The sequence below is a fragment of the Topomyia yanbarensis genome, chromosome 1 (genome assembly GCF_030247195.1).
Source record: "Topomyia yanbarensis strain Yona2022 chromosome 1, ASM3024719v1, whole genome shotgun sequence".
In the NCBI taxonomy this organism is placed as follows: Eukaryota; Metazoa; Arthropoda; class Insecta; order Diptera; family Culicidae; genus Topomyia; species Topomyia yanbarensis.
In genome coordinates, this window is record NC_080670.1 from 184,249,915 (window position 1) to 184,269,270 (window position 19,356).

A 19,356-nucleotide genomic window follows, 5' to 3' on the forward strand; every position below is an offset into this window, starting at 1 on the left:
TAGCATTCAGTCGAGATTTATTTGAGGGAATTTCCCGAAATTTTTTACCCTGCTGGTGTACAGACGCCCTTGTTTCCATTCTCTCGGCTGCACTAGAATTGTTACTTCAACGGCATCAATTTCCAATCCTTCCGAGAACAGCACAAACTTTTTTTAGCGATGGTTTGAAAGATACCCAATTCAACTTAATCGCGACCGGCAGTTTTTCCACTAGCTCTGCTAGGAGCCGTCGGTAGGACAGATGAGTACGTATATCTACCGCTTCTAAGTGATCACACCACTGCTGACCGCCCACACTAAAGTTCACCTTCTGAATAGTCATCGCAATAGTTTTGTTCCAGTACCAGAAGAAACTGGAAGTACTCTGGAGAAAATTTTCTTCTGGTATCAAACCTTATAGTACATTTTTGGTGTAGAACCGGTCTGATCGGCATTCCGCCCTAGGCCAAAAATGCGTGCCCCCCTCAACCCAAATTTTAACTAGGACGAATTAGCGCATGGGCGCCATTTAAACACCTTTTTTAATATGAAAATAATTATTTAGTATCATTTAGTATCATTATTATTATTATTGGTTGTAATGCATGCTTACCTATGCGTTTCCATAATTTACCTTGAGGCTGATATTTACCGCTTATTGCTATTTCATATTCCTTTGCTTATCTCCTCTTTAGATTTAAGATTTTAATTTTTTTTTCCTCTTTGTTAGTCCTTTTTCCGTTCTGTTAATAAGCTTCTTCTGTGTCCACGATTTTATGAATTATTCCGCTCGTACATGAAAGAATTTTCTTCTGGTATCAAACCGGAGTAAAAAGTATTGTTTGCTTCTGTGTATTGGAACTTCCGATTACTTCAGTGTATTGGAACAAACCTAATGTATCCATGATGTCTGCAACACAGAGTTGAAACATCAGTTTTGTCACTACTGTGTCATGCTGATCCTTACAAGTATTGCCCTGCAGCTGCAATAAATTAGTGGCCACTAATCGGGTTCTCCCGAAAAAATTAGCCTTTTTTGGCCAGATTTGCCTGTCAGCCAGCAGGTTCGTTGTTGGCCCTAGTTATCCAAATTCTTAAACCAACCGAAAAGTACTGTTAGGTTTTCACAAAGAAATGAAAAGTTCTTGTTTGCTTGTGTTTTGTCCTCCCATATCTCTATGAAGCTAACTAGTCAGCCCCATTTCTCTGTTCGCAACTTTTGATTGTGTACAGAACTCACCAATCGGCTTGGGTGATCCTTCGTTCAGACTGCTGACTTTTTGGTCAAGTCATGGTTTCGCTAGTGCCTTTATGAACATTAACTTGGGAACCTCTCGCGTCCTTTGATAGCTCTTGCTGTTCGCGTTTTTCCTGCTGGTACGTTTTCATCGATTTCCTCTGCTCTGAGTTCTCCGTTCTATCAGGCTAGAACTGCGTTAAACACGGTCTATCACCTTCTGCAATTTTCGAAGCAACTCTTAGATTTTCCCCGGAACATAGGGGCAGTGATTGAGGCATTGTTGGACTGTTAGTACTTCGTTACGGGTGTTTTTCAACTTCTGAGGAAACTCCTACGCAATGATAAAGGTGACAAGCTCCGCAGGCGGGATGCACGATCCACAATCGTCCCTTTCCGCATCTGCGAAGTCGATCACGAGTAAATCGACAACTAGAAAAAAAAAAAGCATAATTGATTATAATGACCTTTGCACATAGCTAGTTACTTACATCTGTTTTCCACGAGAGCGGACCCTTTTCAATGCTGCCACGAAGGTAGGTGTTTTAGGTTAGGTCCTGGTATAGAACTTTGGCTATCTTTCTTACCGATAGATTTCCTCACGTTTCTTCCATGAGGGCTGACTGTCGACCTATCGTTGGTTTGACCGAATCAGATAAGCTAACGATCAGTCAGTCAGTATAGTGTTGCCTGAACATATTAATTTAAAATATTCTATGGGGAAGTTGTTAGCGCGTCAATTGTAAAATACACGAAGCTTGAAGAAACATTAATCGTTCACACAGCAAACATACTACCACGGAAAACATTTTTATATTGAACCGAATCTAGAAAAGCATAGACACATGTTTATGGAATATTTCGGAAAAGAGAAATTTAAATGTAGTGTTTTCGATCAAACAGTATATACTTTGCCCCTACAAACTTACTTTTTCTTTCTACTACCCTCCTTCACGGTCATAATAAGCGGCACAACAATGGTTCGATTTTTTGCCTGCTTCAGCGTCCACCAACGTCCAAGCCTGTGCTCCTGTCCCACACAGATAATCAACCGTTCGCCGTCGCTAGTAAACTTCAGCGCATTCACAAACCCTTCAACCGGGATCTCCATTAGTGGTTCAATTTTCTTACCGGCGCCTACCAGCTTCCAAATTCGTACAAAACCATCACACGAACCGGACGCTATCACGTCAGTATTCAACAGGGCTGCAATCGAACTAATCCAATTAGCTTCTCCGTTCGCTGTTTTACCGTGAGCGAGTTGAACCGTGTTAAGCGGTTTCTTCTTTCCAGAACTCCAAACCGACAGGGATCCATCCGTTGCACAGGTTATGAAATGTTCGTCCCCGATTAATCGTACACATTCGATACTGTCGACGGTCGGTGGACAGCTGTACACCAGCTGAGACTCTTCCACGATCTTCCATATACGAATAGAGTGATCATTTCCACCCGATGTTATCGCTCGCTCTCGTGCTAAGGCATCGATGCTGGTAACCGGAGTCTGATGGCCATAGCTAAAATATGTTAAAATTAGGAACAGAAATTAAGAATAAACATTTTATTACTCACAGAGTTTCAACGTAAAGCATTTCATCCAGAGACCAAATCTTAACCGTGCGATCCTTGCTGCAGGAATACAGCTGATGAGTGTTCCTTCGGAACACAACACCGGTGACAACATCTGAATGGCCACTCAATGAATCAACAGCATTCAATGTGCTTCCATCCAGTACTTTTATCTCATTGGTTCCATCAGCAACAACCAAGAACTTTAAATCATAAGAAACGGCCAGCGATAGAACGGCCGTTCGTTGAGCTTTCGTCGAAGCTAGCCGTTCCTTTTTCTCCAAGTCCCACCGGACAATAATGCCATTCTTATTGGCCACATACAGAAACTTATCGTCCTCGGTTAAACAGGCACAGGTTGGTGCAAGATGCTGCTGCTTAAATTTCAACGTGGTGGCTTTGTCCAGACTATAGCCCTGATATTGGTCCGCTACCTCTCGGTATAGTTTTCCAACACTCTCCAGATAGTCCTCTCTTAAAACCGCCGAAACACTGTCATGAATTTCGTCATCCTCTCGCCGGCTACGTTCAGCTTCCTCCACCTCTTTCAGGTACTTTTTTGCCAACCGAAGTCGTTTATCCTGTGCGGTTTCAACGATACCTTCGTCTTCATCGTCAAAGTTGAACTGTTTCGATGTGCTGGCCGCCGTTAGTTCTTCCTCCTGGTCGCTATCGATTTCTTCCTCGGATTCAGCTTGTGCTTTTTCCTTTCGATTTTGAAGTTTGGTTTCCTTTTTGGTTGGTTTTGTTTTGTCGTACTGGAATGGGGAACATTAGTATTATATACTTATTCCCGTTGCGTGTAGGAATGTTATATCGAAACATACCTTTCGCTTCGTACCAACGGTTCGTGGTTTTCCTTTTAGAAAAAACGAAGACATTTTCTAGCACCACTACGTTTTCAATTAATTTATAAAATATAATTATCGTTTATTGAAATTGAAATCGAAAACTCAAAACAGATTCAACAACAACGTGCACTTTCCAGTATGCTGACCGCGAAGTAGAGGACATGTGGATTTGTTTACCGTCAAATGACAATTCTAATTTACACGCTAAAACTGCAGCACAAGAAAATTTGCTTTTATTATACCAAGGGGTACTAAAATACAATTAAATTAAATTAAATGTTAACAAATCAATCTACAGGGTTTTTCATAATTTCCTTATATTTGTTTCGCGAAGGTCCAACTAAAAAGCGGTCCAGTTAAAAAATGTCCAACCAGCGAATCACTACTGTAATACATACATACATAGTAATACATAAAAAGTTTAACTGGACCGCTTTTTAGTTGGACCTCCGCTAGTTGGATCATTGTCCAACTAAAAAGCATCTGAACGCCAAAATCTTATGTCAAATTTACTTTGAAAATCAATCTGACAATTGTTAGAGATGTGAACAGATGCAATTACAGTACTAACGTCTTCTTTGAAGAGTTTTTGACATCTGTCAGTCGGTCCAACTAACGAATCAAATTCGTTAGTTGGACAGAGGTGTGGCCCAACCAGGGAATCACGACTGTACCAGCATGTACGAGTTAGAGACAATTATATCGGCCATTTTCCCGCTGACGAGTTAATTTTAAAAGGGTCGACGGCCTGAAATCTATCTCCCGTTTTTTTACCAAGAGCCAGAAACTAACATTTTTTATTCCTTAGAACAATTCCAAACGACGTAGTATGATTATTGCGATATTCTGATTTTTCGCAAAATGACTTTAATAGAAAACCGCCGAAAGTGTCATAAAAATCGACACAAGATTACACATCAAAAAACACGCCAAAAAAATTAGGTGCGTTACTTGAGAAAGCAATTTTAGATTTACTAATTTGGATATGAATATTTCAGCCTGAAAAATCATTTGTTCGAAGCCGGGTCAAAAAAGTGGTTTAGAGAAAAAAACATGTTTAATGTTTTCGACGCGCTCAGAATATACATAAGAGGCGTTACGGCAGAATTAAAAATTTATCATTTATCTATTATTGTCGCCTTTCTTATTTTGACATATCAGTTTTAAGACCCTAAGGGCATGTTCAGGAATGTTTTATTTTGTTTTGTATAGGAGTTTCAAAGTAGAACTGGAACTGAAACAATCACATCCCCAGCAGAGCGTTTTGTTTTATAATTTCGAACAGTTTTGTTTTAAAATTTAAAACTGTTATACAATGCCGTTCTATTTGTTTCTGATTTTAAAATACGTTTAGAACTGTGTTTTGAATACATGAAGAGTACTCAGCACAGATACTTAGACCCGATAGACTGGGGAAAAATAAATTTGAATGCAGTAACGCTGAAGGCATAGCGGGACATGAATTTTAAACTGAATAGAACATCCGCTAAAACTGCTGCTGGGACAGCAAGTTCTAGTTTTAAAATTTTCAGTTTTATATTATAGAACTGTCAAAATTATGCATCTATAACTGAAACACTCCTGAACATGCCCTAAAGTGCAGTTTGGGTCACTAAAATTCAATATTTTGAAAATTTTACAATTCAAATAAAATGATTTGAGCTGATTCTCACTGTTTCAACTCTAATGAACAAAAGCCATACATGTATAACCGGTATAGTGGACGCATTTCACTTATTATCCAAATACCTGCGCATTGTTCTTCTATTTTATGTATGCCAAACTAGTGCGCATTATTGTGTGAATCGTGTACTGAATTTGATGACGTCTGTTATGGATTCAGAAACGATTCTTCGACTAATAACAGTGAGTTGGTAAGCAGGAATTTTTTCGTTGGTCCCCGTTCTTCAGCATGCGATAGAAGTGCATTTTTTTTGACCGCAGCATCCCAAATACCATTGAAATGTGATGAACGTGGAGGAATGAATCGGAACTGAATGTCTTCATCCGAATACAGTCTTGATATCGGTTTGGTAAAGTCACAAAGAGTCGCAGTAACTCGTTCAAAGTTCGTCTTGATCCGACTCCGACGGTCGTGCTCTCGCTAAGCATGGTCTGAGGGACACCACGTCTCGCTGCGAATTATTTGACGAACCGATAAAATAATCGGTAGAACGTGTCCAATTAAAAATAGACAGAAAGAATGAACCGGAAACGGTGACAATTCACCTTTTATTTGACACACTGGGAAAAGATATGTCCTCAAGCAGGAATCGAACATGCGATCTCCCAGTCTCTAGTTGGACGCGTTAACCACTCCGTCATCGAGGAACTGTGATGATGCATCACAGATTCCGAACAGTATCGTGATCCCCGTCACAGTCTCAACACATACAGTAGACCGCAAAAAAAGGTTAAAACCTGACCCACGTCACGGTAATCGAACGCCTTTGAGTATAGACGTGTTTTTACGGTCCGCAGTTAATTGTTATTTATTTATCTTTCTACCGTCGCGCGTGTGTTCAATCCTATTAAACAACGGTTATCATAATGAGCTGCAGTGTGACATCTTGTAATATCAGCGATGATCGTTTCTTGTGGCAGTGTGAATTCTGCAGAAAATGTTATCATGCAGCTTGTGTAGGAGTCCAGTGAAATCAAGAAGAATTTATCTCGCACTTCATGATTCCCCTGTGTGCAGATTGCCAGCATAATCTAAAGGTAGGCATAGACACACGAAAAGTGCTGTACCAACAGGAAAAATTATTTGAATCTATAACTACGCAAACGGACTGCAACTTACAAATAGCAGCCGACATAAAAAAGTTCAATTCAATTGTTGACTTATTCGAAAATGTTGAGCTGCAGCTTAAAGAATCAGTGGCGAATGTGAACATAAACACATCGTCGCAAGTGGCAAATGCTGTATCGGCACTATCGCAGGCCATTGACAGTAATTCTTTTAATAAGGCCGATGAGCTGGTCACGCTGAAAAACCATATCACATCACTATTCAACATATCTATGGGATCCACAAAAAAACACATTGAAGAGTATGTAAATGATCTCACTGCCGATTTGACCAGAGAATTGAAAAAAATCTGCAGCGAAGTTCAGAACTTGAGCACCCTTACCATAGATATGGCAGCTCATTGTAATGAACACTACCTGAGTGAATCGCGTCCTACACGTGAAGTTTTAGACGAAGTGAAAATTATAACAAATTCAGTTGGCAGTGACATTCTCAAAGAAGTACAATCTCTTGCCGGCTCAATTAACACTTTGGATAGCAGTATACGCGATGCTTGTTTGCCACCAGCGGGCCCCAGCTTGATGGACGAATTAAATGCCCAATCAACAAAATCGGGTGACTCAGGTCACCGTTCCACTGCCGAAGCCACTGAAGGGTGGCGCTTTTTGGGTTCGAAGAAAGTGTGGCGCTCTGACTGGACGGAGTACGACACACGTAATCAGCGTAGAATTCAACAGCAAAAGATGAAAGATAGGGCGATGGCACGAAGAAAAGCTAATAAAAAGCAGTTACATCGGGTAATAAATGATCGCAATAAAAACAGACACCAACGTAGCCGTCATACTAATGAGACAAATAAACATCAGATATCCAGAAGCAGTTATTATAACTATAACCTCAATGACAACAACAATAGCAACAACAATAGCAACAATAATCGTAACAACAATCGCAACAACAATAGCAGCAATAATCACAACAACAACAACAATACGCAATGCGGTCGTCCAACAGCTGGCAACTCTCTTCCCCGGGATAAGGATCTACTTGCGGCGGCAAGGGTGCAATTCTCTAGGCCTCCGTTTGATAATCAGCGTGGTATCAGGTTTCAACGTGGTGAAACACTGAATCCATACCCGGTTGTACATCAATTTAACTCAACTTTCGCACCAGATAGGTTTGTAACCCCCGTCCTGACGAATTCCTTTTCTCAGCGCTGTTCAGCTTGTTCCCGTGAGCATTCGTGTTTTCGTCCAACCTAACGCACTCTTCAGAGGCAGACCATGACGAACCGGTTACGGATGAAAACGGATCAATAGTTTTGCATGATATTTCTAAGTATGACAAATTGCCATTAACTTTATCAGAAACGCTTTCAGAAATTTTGATATATTGCCAAAATTTTAATCGTATGCAGAGCGCATCTAAAATGAGCAAAATCTATAGTAATGTATTGAGCTCCTCTTATTCTGTTATTTTAGGCACTGAAACAAATTGGAACGATAGCATAAAAAGTGAGGAAATTTTTGGTAGTGGCTTTAACGTATTCAGAGACGACCGAAATCTTTTAGAATCTCAAAAGAAGTCTGGTGGAGGAGTTCTTATAGGCGTTTCGGCTCAATTTAATTCTGAAATTCTTCCCACAGTGAAGTTTAAAGAATTTGAACATGAGTGGGTTAAAGCGAACATTTCAGGTGAAATACATGTTTTTGCCTTTGTATATTTCCCACCAGAGCATGCTAATATATCATCGTATGAAGCCTTTTTCAAAATTGCTGAACAAATTTTATTTGAACTTCCGGTCGAGGTCAAAGTTCACATTTACGGAGACTTTAACCAGCGCAATGCCGATTTTATTCCGGATTCTGAAAATGAAAATATTCTAATCCCAGTCGTAGGAGAAAACGAAACATTGAATTTCATCTTTGACAAAACTGCTAGCATAGGATTAAATCAAATAAATCATGTAAAAAATCAACAGAATTGCTATCTTGACCTTTTATTTACAAACACTCAGGATGATTTCTGTGTATCTGAATCTTTGGCTCCTTTGTGGAAAAATGAAGCTTTTCATACTGCTATTGAATTTTCTTTGTTCATCCATAAAAATCAAGAACCCAACGTCTATGACTTTGAGGAAGTCTTTGAATACCATAAAGCTAATTATGACAATATCAGACGGAAGGTAGGTAATGTCGACTGGCAAAATACTCTTAGGAATGAAGCGAATATTGAAACCGCCCTGGACGTATTTTACAAAATAATTTTCGAAATTATTCATGAAGAGGTGCCCATTAAGAAGAAAAGACGACACGGTAGCTCGAAGCATCCTATTTGGTACAATAGGCAAATTAAAAATCTAAAAAATAGGAAACAAAAAGCCCACAAGCTATACAAGAAAAATCAAAATAACGAGCACTTGGAACAATATCTCGACATTTGCGATAAACTAAATATTGCCATAGATTCTGCACTTGCGGATTACAACTCCAAAACTGAACAGCAGATTAAATCCAGTCCAAAGAATTTTTTTAACTACGTCAAAACTAAATTAAAATCAGACAATTTCCCATCAACAATGCACTTGGATGACAACGTACATAATAGCCCGAAAGAAATCTGCAACCTATTTGCAACATTCTTCCAAGAAATATATACAACTTTTTCTGAACAAGACCGCGATCGCGATTATTTTGCTTTTCTTCCAGATTTTCCTATGGATATTGGTGTCAGTCATGTCATAGTGGAGGACATTTTCAATGCTCTAAACCATTTGGATTCATCAAAAGGTGCTGGCCCTGATGGAATTCCACCATTATTTATGAAAAACCTAGCAACCGAGCTTACAACTCCATTGTTCTGGCTCTTTAATATGTCTTTACAATCTGGAGAGTTTCCCAAAACATGGAAGAGTTCTTTCTTAGTACCTATATATAAATCTGGGAAAAAATCTGACGTTCGCAATTATCGTGGAATAGCCATAATCTCCAGCATTCCGAAACTTTTTGAATCAATCATTAACGAAAAAATATTTCTTCAAATAAAAAACAGAATTACTAACCTCCAACATGGCTTCTTCAAAGGTCGTTCGACCTCAACAAATTTACTAGAATTTATTAACTATTCACTGATTGCAATGGACAATGGAAACTACGTGGAAGCACTTTACACAGACTTTAGTAAAGCATTTGATCGAATCGACATCCCAATGTTACTTTATAAATTAAAAAAGATGGGAATTGAGCCTGAGCTGCGTACGTGGTTAGAATCATATCTATCCAACCGCCAGCAAATAATCAAATTCAAAGGAAAGCAATCTAATCCAATTGAAGTCACCTCAGGAGTTCCACAAGGCTCTCATTTAGGACCTCTATTGTTTATTTTATATGTGAACGATATTTCCTTCCTTCTCAAAAAACTGAAAGTACTAATCTATGCCGATGACATGAAACTTTACTTGGAGATAAGAAATGCCGAGGATATTGATACATTCCAAAACGAAATTCTAGTTTTCCACACGTGGTGTCAAAAAAGCCTCCTACAGCTAAACGTGAAAAAATGCAATTCAATCACTTTTAGTCGAAAACGACAAACATCGAATGTTGTGATTACCTTAGGAAGACAGACTGTAGCAAAATGTGAAAGAATTAGGGATTTAGGCGTTATATTAGATTCCAAGTTAAATTTTATTGATCATTATAACAAAATTATTCACAAAGCTAACAACATGCTCAGTTTTATAAAACGCTTTAGTTATCATTTTGTAGATCCGTATACAATCAAAACATTATATATTGCTTATGTTAGGTCGATATTGGAATATTGCAGCATCGTTTGGTGCCCTTTTTCAAGCACACATGAAGAACGAATAGAATCTGTACAAAAACAATTCATATTATTTGCCCTTCGTAAACTAGGTTGGAAATCCTCTGCCATCTTATGAAGCACGCTGCATGCTTATCAATATACAAACATTGAAGGAACGTCGTGAATTTGCAATGCTTTCGTTCATTAATAATATCGTCTCGCATCGTATTGATTCAGCCGAAATTTTATCCAAATTGAACTTTTATGCACCTTCACGACAGCTACGAAACCGAAGCATATTCTCAATAACTCCATATCGCACAAATTATGCAAAATATGGCCCTATAAATCGAATGATGGCTGTTTATAACCGCTATTGCGAATCAATTGATTTTACAATGTCCAAACTAAAACTCACACAATATTTTATACATAAAAGAAATTCTAACGCATAAGAAAATGATTCTGTAAAAGCTGAAATTGTTTTATTTATAATAAAATTACGTATACATATATTTTAGTAAATAAGAAAAATGTAAACATTACTGTAACTATACCAGTCTACATCGATTGACGAAATAAATAAATAAATAAAAACAAGGAATATATGTAATCGGCGGAGAGATCTGAGACGAGTTCTAGATGGCCTTAATTAACATGCGAGCAAATACTGCAAAAAGCATTTTTGCGGAACAGCCTCTCGATGCAATGGCCGCAGATGGAATGGTCCACAAAACGTTTCTCTCATATTGAGTAATGAGAAGGTTGGTGATACGCGAACTGAGTATAGGTCTGCTATTTTTTGCTCCGACAGTTTTGGTTTACAGCGGCAACAAATCACGAAGAGATGAGTTATGGTACGAGCAAGATTACGGAGTTTTTTGGACCAAAATTTTGGTCGTACTGCAGCTATCAACAACTGATAAGATGAGTTGAGCGTTGGAGAAAATCAATTCCCTGGAAAGATCTTCCCGAAACATAGGGCTCAAGTTTTATTACTTAATTCGGTTCGGCAATTTCCCAACAGCCGTGTAGTCAGCAAATTTAGAAACTGATATCTCAGTAAAGTGAGATTTGGTAGCTGATTTTTTGCGAAATATTTTCCGAGTCTCAGCTATGAAACGTAACTTTCACTGAGATCTCAGCAAAAAAATTGTTTACTGAGATCTCAGCTGTTGAGATTTCGGCAAAAGATGCAAAAAAAGCTGACATACGGCAGAAAAAATTAAGTGTATTGGAGCGCAGGAGAGTCTATGTTTTCTGCCAGCTGGTCGAAACTGTTTGCTATCAGCAAAGGATATTTACTGTCTAGAATCATCGGTTGTTTTTGAATGTATGGAATTAGGGCCTCGTACTCGTTGTATACCACTCGGACTTGAATTGGAGACAGCTCGAATGCCATCGGGTTACTAATTACTGCAGTGATGCTCGTACAAGGTTTTGTAAAGCTCTCTTTAGCTTTACTGTGAAGAATAGTCCATTCTCATCATTTTTCTATGCTTTTCTCTGTCATTAGAGATGAATCGATTAATATAACTGGCTGTACGAACGAGGTCGATCAATGATGATTTTAGCTTGAAGATGCGTCTTAGTAGCAAAATCGCGGGTTTCTTCTTTAGTTGATCTGCGTCGAAGCCAGAACCCCCATATGTCGATATCGTTTAGATATGCAACACTCGTTCCACATCAAATAGCATCGGCTGGATCTCCGCCACATGATCACAGACTAACAGACATAACACTATGAAGGAATTCCCTCAAAAAACATCGTTCCGACAATTTTCCCAGAACACTAGCTCCACCTTTTGTTCACGGTCCCAAACACTCATTTCCTGGTGGGTTACCCCTCAGATTTGGGAGCAATTTTTCACTAGTGGTCTATCCCCCATATGCTTGTTCATATGTCAGTAGCGCCATAATTTCAAATGTGGCCACAGTCCCAACTACAAATATATTTAAAATGACCGTTAAAGCGAGCGAAGCTTTGTTTTTAAGTGTTATGCCTGTTAGTCTGTGACATGATCCCCGGTTCCGGGTGTAATATTCTGCTGAATTTCGGCTACTAGGTTAGCCACAAACTTTTGCTAGCCAATGGACGACTATCGTTGAATCCATCCAGAAGCAGGTCCGAGTGGAAGGTGGTTAGCTGCTCGTCATTTTATCATACGAATGGCTGAGCAGTAGTGCCGAAGAAAGTTCCAAATGAGGTAAAGATATTCTTTGTTTGCCCTTCCCAGTGTTTGCGGCTGCTACCTTCAATTTGGCGGTTAGAAAGTAAACAGAAATAGATCCTTCGAATTATGACAGACACCGTAAGTTCGGTCCGATTCAACACCAAACCCAGGTAGTTCAATAGTTGCTGAGTTTGCGCGCTAGAATGAAAACGTCCGCAGCACTTCCAAATCTTCGAGTGGCTGACTAGTCGAATTGTGACTTTTCCCCGGACACAATCTAGCCAAAAACGGTTTCCTCGAGAATCAGCCATCTTCTAATCTGTGACACGGAATACACGGTTTGAGGTGTTGGCTTCGAATTCAGAAAGAATATGAAATTGATGAAATAATCTGTGCAACAGGTAAATGTTCTTTACGCTGCGGATTTTTTGGAATTATCGTGAGCTTGTCTGACCCCTCGGAACGGAAAAGGATCTTCTTGTCGGCGACGATCGAGTTTTTGCGCCAGACATTCACTAAGCAAGAGTCGTTCGGTGCAGCGGTCCAGAAGAGCCGGTGCCAGGTATGTATCTCCGCACACATCCACAATGCGGACTACTGCCGTGAAATGAAGTGAAATTTTTCGATTGTGGTTTTGCCATCTTTGCCGGAATGCTGAACTGAACCTGCGATGCGGGGTGAATCGGTAGGGAAAACCAAAATCGGTAGGACTACCGATAAATCGGTAGGTGTGGGCACCCTGGTTCGAACAAGCCCGGATCAAAAAGGAAGGGAAAAGGCAATTCAAACAAAAACCGGCTTTACTACTTCAAGTTCATTGGATAGGATTCATTTTAGAAAGGATTCATTTGAAGGTAGAATGTGATGATTTTGGGCTGTGTGAACAAGATCGCTTTGAAGAGGCATTTGTCGCATCGGAGAAGACCAAAAACTGCAAATGGCTGGATGACCAAATTCCTCGTATTTTTATACACTTATACTGAGAATAATGTAAAGCTCTGTCTTTTAAAATAATGTAAGAAACGGTGGTTGAGTGGTAAGCGGAGGTCTCTGGTAACCCAATTTCAGCATAGAGTTTGACAACGCATTGTATGTATGGGGTGCAGAGTTAACCGTTATGTGTCCAACAAAAAACAACTTTAACAGGCCGACGAAGGTACCCGGGTACCCACAAATTGAAATGCTCATATCTATGGCTGCCTTTAATCGATTTGGACACTTTTAGATGTTTTGCATTCAGGAATTGTTTTGATTCTGCAAAATTGAACCGGATGAATAGATCTGGTTCTTGGTAATCCGTATTTTCCGGAGTAATGTTCCAGTACTAGGGTATGATTTGTAAATTTTAATAATGTCCTGGTAATGTGAGTATCAAAACTCTTCAAATTGTCTCGGAAGTCTGTTATTTATTGTTACAGAACCCTATGGCAATTTGAAAAAATGTAATTGGAATGGAATGGTCAATTACGGCCCCATGGGAACCTGCTCCAGAATGTCTGTTCCGGGGTTAAATCACCAAATGGTTCCAAAACCACGAGATACAGTCTACTGATGCAATTCCAATAATTTTATGGGTTTTTATGGGTAATATTGCCAGTATCCAGCTTTTTACGTGCCATATTGTCGGTCTAAATTGTTCAGTTAATATACGTTTAATTGCCCTTTTTTGACAATAACTGTTTACGCCAGCTTGACAGCAACGCCCAGTTGAAGATATCGGGCGTTCATTGAATAAACATCCAACACATTGGACTAACGTAGGATGACTTAATCTCACTGGGCGGTTGACATAAACGATTATTTTCAAAAAAAGGGCCATTAAACGTATTACGAACTGAGCAATTGAGACCGCCATTATGGCACGTAAAAAGCTGGATTCCATTGAAATTCACAAATAGTATTTACTACTGGAGCATGCTTCCGGAAATCCGGATTCCCGGGAACCGCATGCAGTAACCTGATTCATTTTTATCAAGTCTAAAAGTGGACAAGTTCCCGAATCCAAAACACCCAAAACTATCAAAATCGATTGGAAATTACCTTAGTTATTGGCATTTCAGTATTGTTGGTACCCGGGTACTCACGTCGGCCTGTTACGTAATAAAAAATTCAGGAGCCCCTCTTCCCTCCCCCTTACTATATCAACAATATTATTAGCCCAAAAGCTTGACTTAGTGAAGTTCTAGGATGTCACAAAGTTTCAATTTCCAGCTATGTATAAAACATGAGAATTTCAATAATTGAAACCTTAAAAGGTGCTCGGGTACCGCGTCGGACACATAACAGTTAAATATAATCCAAGCTCTTTTTGGCGGCTGAAAATGAACCTGTTGCAACTCGTGATGAATAGAAAAAAATGCATTCAACAGTCCGTGTTATTCATTCAATTGAATATCATACAATAATATTCATTTCTCTAAATATCTGGATTAATGCTATCGAAAGTTGGCGAAGCCTGCAAAACAATAATTATCATCGCGGACATTGTGCCAGGGTCTACCTTGATGTGCTTGATTTTGCACGTTCGCTTCATGCAATATTCGGTGATGAATGAGAACTTGCATTGAATGAATGGCAGCTGGTTAGTTTGACATTTACGGTAGCGTCACTGAATATTGAAGATGAATACGGCTGAATGTGATAAATTTTTGTTCAATGAATTTGAATATTTGTAACTCTGGAGCGTTATAGCTATAAAGCACACACAAACAACAGTTTTTGACACTTGCAAGTGTTATAATCTAGGGGCAGATCACTCTAGAAATGTATAACAAATTTGCATCAAATTAGAAAAAATGCATTTAATTTCCATTTTTGCATCAACTTTGCACTCCCTCGCGGAAAAGTTTGTTTAACAAACGTCCTACGCTGATTCACTTTGTTCGACGTTTTGTTGAATGTAGGGCTAATTTTTTGTAGAGTTTTGACGTCTTACACGCAGCGCAAAATATATTGCACGCAACGCAAAATACATTATGAATTTCTATTTTGATGGAAAGAAATGCATTTAATTTAGCTGATTTTTAAAAAATGCATCACAATTAGTGATCTGCCCCTAGGTTATAATCGACATATTTTGTGGGATGATTAGATACACTGCAAACAATCTGCACGCTCAATTCAAGTGTTGCCGCAACTGGACTGACTGTGATTTCAAATGACGTACACTTAACTTGATATATCATGATAAAGCATGTTTATTCCAACAGATGCCACATTTAAATTTAATATACAAGAAATATTGAAATTAGGTGGCTACCATGTTGTTTATAAAGTCTTTTGAAAATCCAGTTCTAATAGAGTTTGGATGATAAGTTTTGTTATAAAAGTCATCCACTTTTCATCCGCAGATGTGATCTCTGTGCTCTGCGAGTAACGAGCTATCCAGGATTTTCGGTCAAGGTTTTTATAACGTACATATAGCAACTGCATAGAAAAATAAATGCGCATCAGTTGATGGGCACGCTCTTACTGATTGTTGTTCCCTTTTTTGCGGGTTCGCAAACTGTCAGTTCACGGTATTCCCTGACAGTTTTGCATTGCTTTTTGTGTACACGAACCAACACGACAGCAGAATAAAGAGAAGGTGAAAAATCGAAGTTGTGAGGACTTTGGAGTTTATCTGCGATTATATTTCCTGTTGAGATTTCGATAAGACTTACTAACCGTGCTCTGTGCGCTAGCTTTTTTTTAATGTGCTGATTTAGCATTTCCGGCACAAGCCAGCATGAAATCTGCAACTCCGGTGGCGGTCTGGACTGCCCTGTTCTTTTTGTTTACAAAATGCATCGATGGTCGGAGGCATCACCTGGAAGTGCAGGTGAGTACGTTTCGTTGGGAACGAAAGTTACCAGCTGGATCATTTCCTTGCACATATAAATGTTTCCATCTTAAATAGGATGACGTTCGTCGATACATACCTTTGAGTACGTTTGGATTCTATTCGGGGGGAATATTGGAAGTAAAAGTTTCCGGATTTCGAGTGGTACCTGGATCGGAGGATAATGTCGTAAGTTTCGAAAGAAAGTTCCTGGCGTGAACATTGTTTAAAACTATTATAATTCACAGTTTGGGCTTTCACTGGACAGAACACTATCGGATGCAATGAATCCGTATCTGGACACCCATCAAGAGAATTGCATTTTGCGAGAACCGATTAGCTCGCTGCGAAGTGGGCCAATTGTTTTTTTCGTTATGGATATCAAACATGAAGTGTACGGGCTTAGAGTTAAGGTTCGTTATTTTGTTGTTAAATGTTTCATTATTTTGCTAGGGTTCACTTGAATTGCTCCAACGAGTGGCAAAACGCTCACATCTACAAGGATCGCAAAGCGATCCCAGCGCTTCGTTTGAAGCGTCAATCTTTCGCTAAGGTCAGCGACTCCAAGTCAATGTATATGCAGCGACGGAAACGGGAAGGTACAAATGTTATTTTTTTTCTGTGAATTGTGTCAGGTGAATTAAGTCTCATTTCAGCAATAGATCAAGCCGCAGCTTTGCAAACATCAGTTTGTCACAACAGTTTTCTGACACTCAACTGTGAGAAGAAAGATAACTTCAAATATTGCTGGTTTAATGTAAGAACACAATGACCGCGTAAAAATAACCGATAATACTAATGGCCATCCTTAATTATAGTTCGCCGTTTACGTGGCCAGTAAAGCCGAGGAAGGTCTGTACAATTTGTACTTCCACAGCTGCCCGAATTACGACCTGAATAACCTGTACCCGCTGGAGTTTTTTGTCACCATTGAGGAGAATAATAGCGGGAACTTTTTGTCTGCCGGGGAAATGCCGCTGCCAGCGTTGTACTTTATGATGTCCCTGCTGTTCTTCCTTTCGGGACTGTTTTGGGTGTTTATTTTAAGGAAGAGCAAGCATCCGGTGTTCAAGATTCACTATCTGATGGCAGTGCTGGTGTTTTTGAAATCGCTTTCCCTCATGTTTCACGCCATCAATTATCACTTTATCGAAACGAAGGGAGAGCACGTGGAAGCTTGGGCTATTCTGTATTATGTGACGCATCTGTATGAACCATCTCTTTGGATGTGATCTATCAGAATAAAATGTGCAATTTTCTTTACAGATTAAAGGGAGCGGTTCTGTTCATTACGATCGTACTCATCGGTACGGGATGGACCTTCATCAAACACATTCTTGCGGATAAGGACAAGAAACTGTTCATGATTGTGATTCCACTGCAGGTGTTAGCCAACGTGGCGGAGATTATTATAGCCGAGAGTGAAGAAGGTGACAAGGAGCACAGTACATGGCGAGACATATTCATCCTGGTGGACTTGCTGTGCTGCGGTGCGATTCTGTTCCCCGTTGTGTGGTCCATCAGGCATCTTCAGGAGGCGGCAGGAACTGATGGAAAAGCGGCAATCAATTTGCGAAAATTGAAGCTGTTCCGACAGTTTTATATTATGATAGTTTGCTACATCTACTTCACGCGAATCATTGTTTATTTACTGAAGGTAAGTGGGACGTTGAAATACCAGTGAACATGATATACATAAATTCTTATTCGTTGCAGATCACGGTCGCATTCCAGTACGCCTGGTTGGATGAGATGTTCAAAGAGATGGCGACGTACGTATTTTTTGTCCTAACTGGGTACAAATTCCGACCGGTGTCACAAAACCCGTACTTTTCGGTACATGACGAAGAGGACGACGACGATGATGAAGTTGAAATGTATGTGTATCTCAAATAATTTACTAGTCACAAAATGTTATTTTTTATGATTTCAGTCTCACTCAAACGGGTCTAACCGAGGGCATAAGCAAAGTGACGAATCGCTCGCAGCCACCGGCCACGATGGTCCATGAATCGAACGAAGACGAGCGGGAAAATTTAATCAGTAAACGCGAATCGTCTCACGAATATGATTAGGTTATAGAACTCCAATTAGTTTTACTGCTACTACTAGAACAACTATTACCATTAACGTGATAGTCCACGAGGCAATAGCTGACTGAGAAGGACTGCGCTAATTCTTGTTTCTACATGAACTTTTGAGAGTACCTTAAAAATAAAACCAGTACACTGAAATTTGCGTTTAACCGTCATGAGAAGTGGTAGGACATGACGCTTCTTCGTCTGTGATCTTGTCAGTCAGTATGTATGCGTTTGTGTTTGCGCTAATCATATCCTTGGATATTTTTTAATGTGTGCTTTGCGTTATTTCGGGATTTGTAGCAGCTAGCTACTTTGCCCAAGTAAATGATGAAATAATGTCTGGAAAATATTACATTTTGAATTATCCCCGAAACCAGAATTCAATTAAACTTAACTTCCGTCAAATTTTTCTGTGGAGATAGCCTCCTTTATTTACTCGTAATAAATAACAAAACTAATTAAAGTATAAATAGCCCGCAGACCAAACATTAAGCGTAGTTCGGACAAATTTTGGATGAAATATTGCCCATGTATAGCCCAAGATAAACACGTAGATGTAAGGATTTAATGCTTATTATTAAAGGTATACTGGGAAAAGTAAAAACCAACAAATTGAATTGAAAATACGCTCCTTCTAGGATTTAGATAGTGCGTGCTGCTCGCCGTATCTCGAAAAGGCCATTTTCGATCACGGCGAGAGCTGTTGGAAGCTGATCATATTTTGCGTATGTGTATATAAATTATTACATTTCACTAGTAACGTACGCGTATTTTACTGTTGTTTGTTTGAAGAATTAGTCCCATGATTTGCTGACGCCACAGACAGTCGGGAAACGTCTTGTCGTACTATCTGCTTCGAACGAATATCTAACAAACGACTGTGCGTCTCCACCAAAAAATGGTGGATAATGGTTACGGACGTTATCTGTACCGTTCATCGTTTCATAATCACCAGATGATGCTTGTAAATAGATGCGCGAAACAGAAAGCAAAGGCCCAATCTTACCGAACACAACTTTTCCTATCGAGCAATGTATTCGCGCATACAGTATGTAAGTAAGATACATAGGAAGTAGTGAGATGAAA

The 19,356-nt window shown here is 39.4% G+C and overlaps 3 protein-coding genes across 3 annotated transcripts; 2 read left to right on the forward strand and 1 right to left on the reverse strand.

The window, feature by feature from the left end:
* Positions 1–2,104: 2,104 nt before the first annotated feature.
* On the reverse strand, positions 2,105–3,807 carry LOC131683921 (U3 small nucleolar RNA-interacting protein 2). Its single transcript, XM_058966335.1, has 3 exons — positions 3,613–3,807; positions 2,789–3,543; positions 2,105–2,733 (listed from the first exon to the last, which is right to left on the reverse strand). Exons 1-3 carry the CDS (start codon positions 3,664–3,666, stop codon positions 2,142–2,144), a joined length of 1,401 nt encoding a protein of 466 aa, XP_058822318.1. The 5' UTR covers positions 3,667–3,807; the 3' UTR covers positions 2,105–2,141.
* A 2,511-nt stretch (positions 3,808–6,318) lies between these two features.
* Positions 6,319–7,565, forward strand: LOC131676118 (bromodomain-containing protein DDB_G0270170-like). Its single transcript, XM_058955243.1, has 3 exons — positions 6,319–7,185; positions 7,255–7,493; positions 7,562–7,565. The coding sequence occupies exons 1-3, from the start codon at positions 6,319–6,321 to the stop codon at positions 7,563–7,565; spliced, it is 1,110 nt and encodes a 369-aa protein (XP_058811226.1).
* Positions 7,566–15,909: 8,344 nt separating this feature from the next.
* Positions 15,910–19,034, forward strand: LOC131683932 (protein GPR107). The gene is made up of 9 exons (XM_058966347.1): positions 15,910–16,189; positions 16,268–16,378; positions 16,438–16,583; positions 16,643–16,788; positions 16,846–16,946; positions 17,008–17,396; positions 17,456–17,846; positions 17,906–18,066; positions 18,123–19,034. The coding sequence occupies exons 1-9, from the start codon at positions 16,097–16,099 to the stop codon at positions 18,262–18,264; spliced, it is 1,680 nt and encodes a 559-aa protein (XP_058822330.1). The 5' UTR covers positions 15,910–16,096; the 3' UTR covers positions 18,265–19,034.
* The last annotated feature ends 322 nt before the right edge of the window (positions 19,035–19,356 follow it).

Bases quoted from the DNA above. Each gene is read 5' to 3' on its own strand.
- LOC131683921 (XM_058966335.1), bottom strand. From the start codon at position 3,666: ATGTCTTCGTTTTTTCTAAAAGGAAAACCACGAACCGTTGGTACGAAG. The intron at 3,544-3,612 runs GTATGTTTCGAT...TCCCCATTCCAG, and splicing joins CCGTTGGTACGAAGCGAAAG to TACGACAAAACAAAACCAAC. The intron at 2,734-2,788 runs GTGAGTAATAAA...AACATATTTTAG, and splicing joins ATGCTTTACGTTGAAACTCT to CTATGGCCATCAGACTCCGG.
- LOC131676118 (XM_058955243.1), top strand. From the start codon at position 6,319: ATGATTCCCCTGTGTGCAGATTGCCAGCATAATCTAAAGGTAGGCATA. The intron at 7,186-7,254 runs GTAATAAATGAT...AATAAACATCAG, and splicing joins ATAAAAAGCAGTTACATCGG to ATATCCAGAAGCAGTTATTA.
- LOC131683932 (XM_058966347.1), top strand. From the start codon at position 16,097: ATGAAATCTGCAACTCCGGTGGCGGTCTGGACTGCCCTGTTCTTTTTG. The intron at 16,379-16,437 runs GTAAGTTTCGAA...TATAATTCACAG, and splicing joins CTGGATCGGAGGATAATGTC to TTTGGGCTTTCACTGGACAG. The intron at 17,397-17,455 runs GTATGAACCATC...TTTTCTTTACAG, and splicing joins CTGTATTATGTGACGCATCT to ATTAAAGGGAGCGGTTCTGT.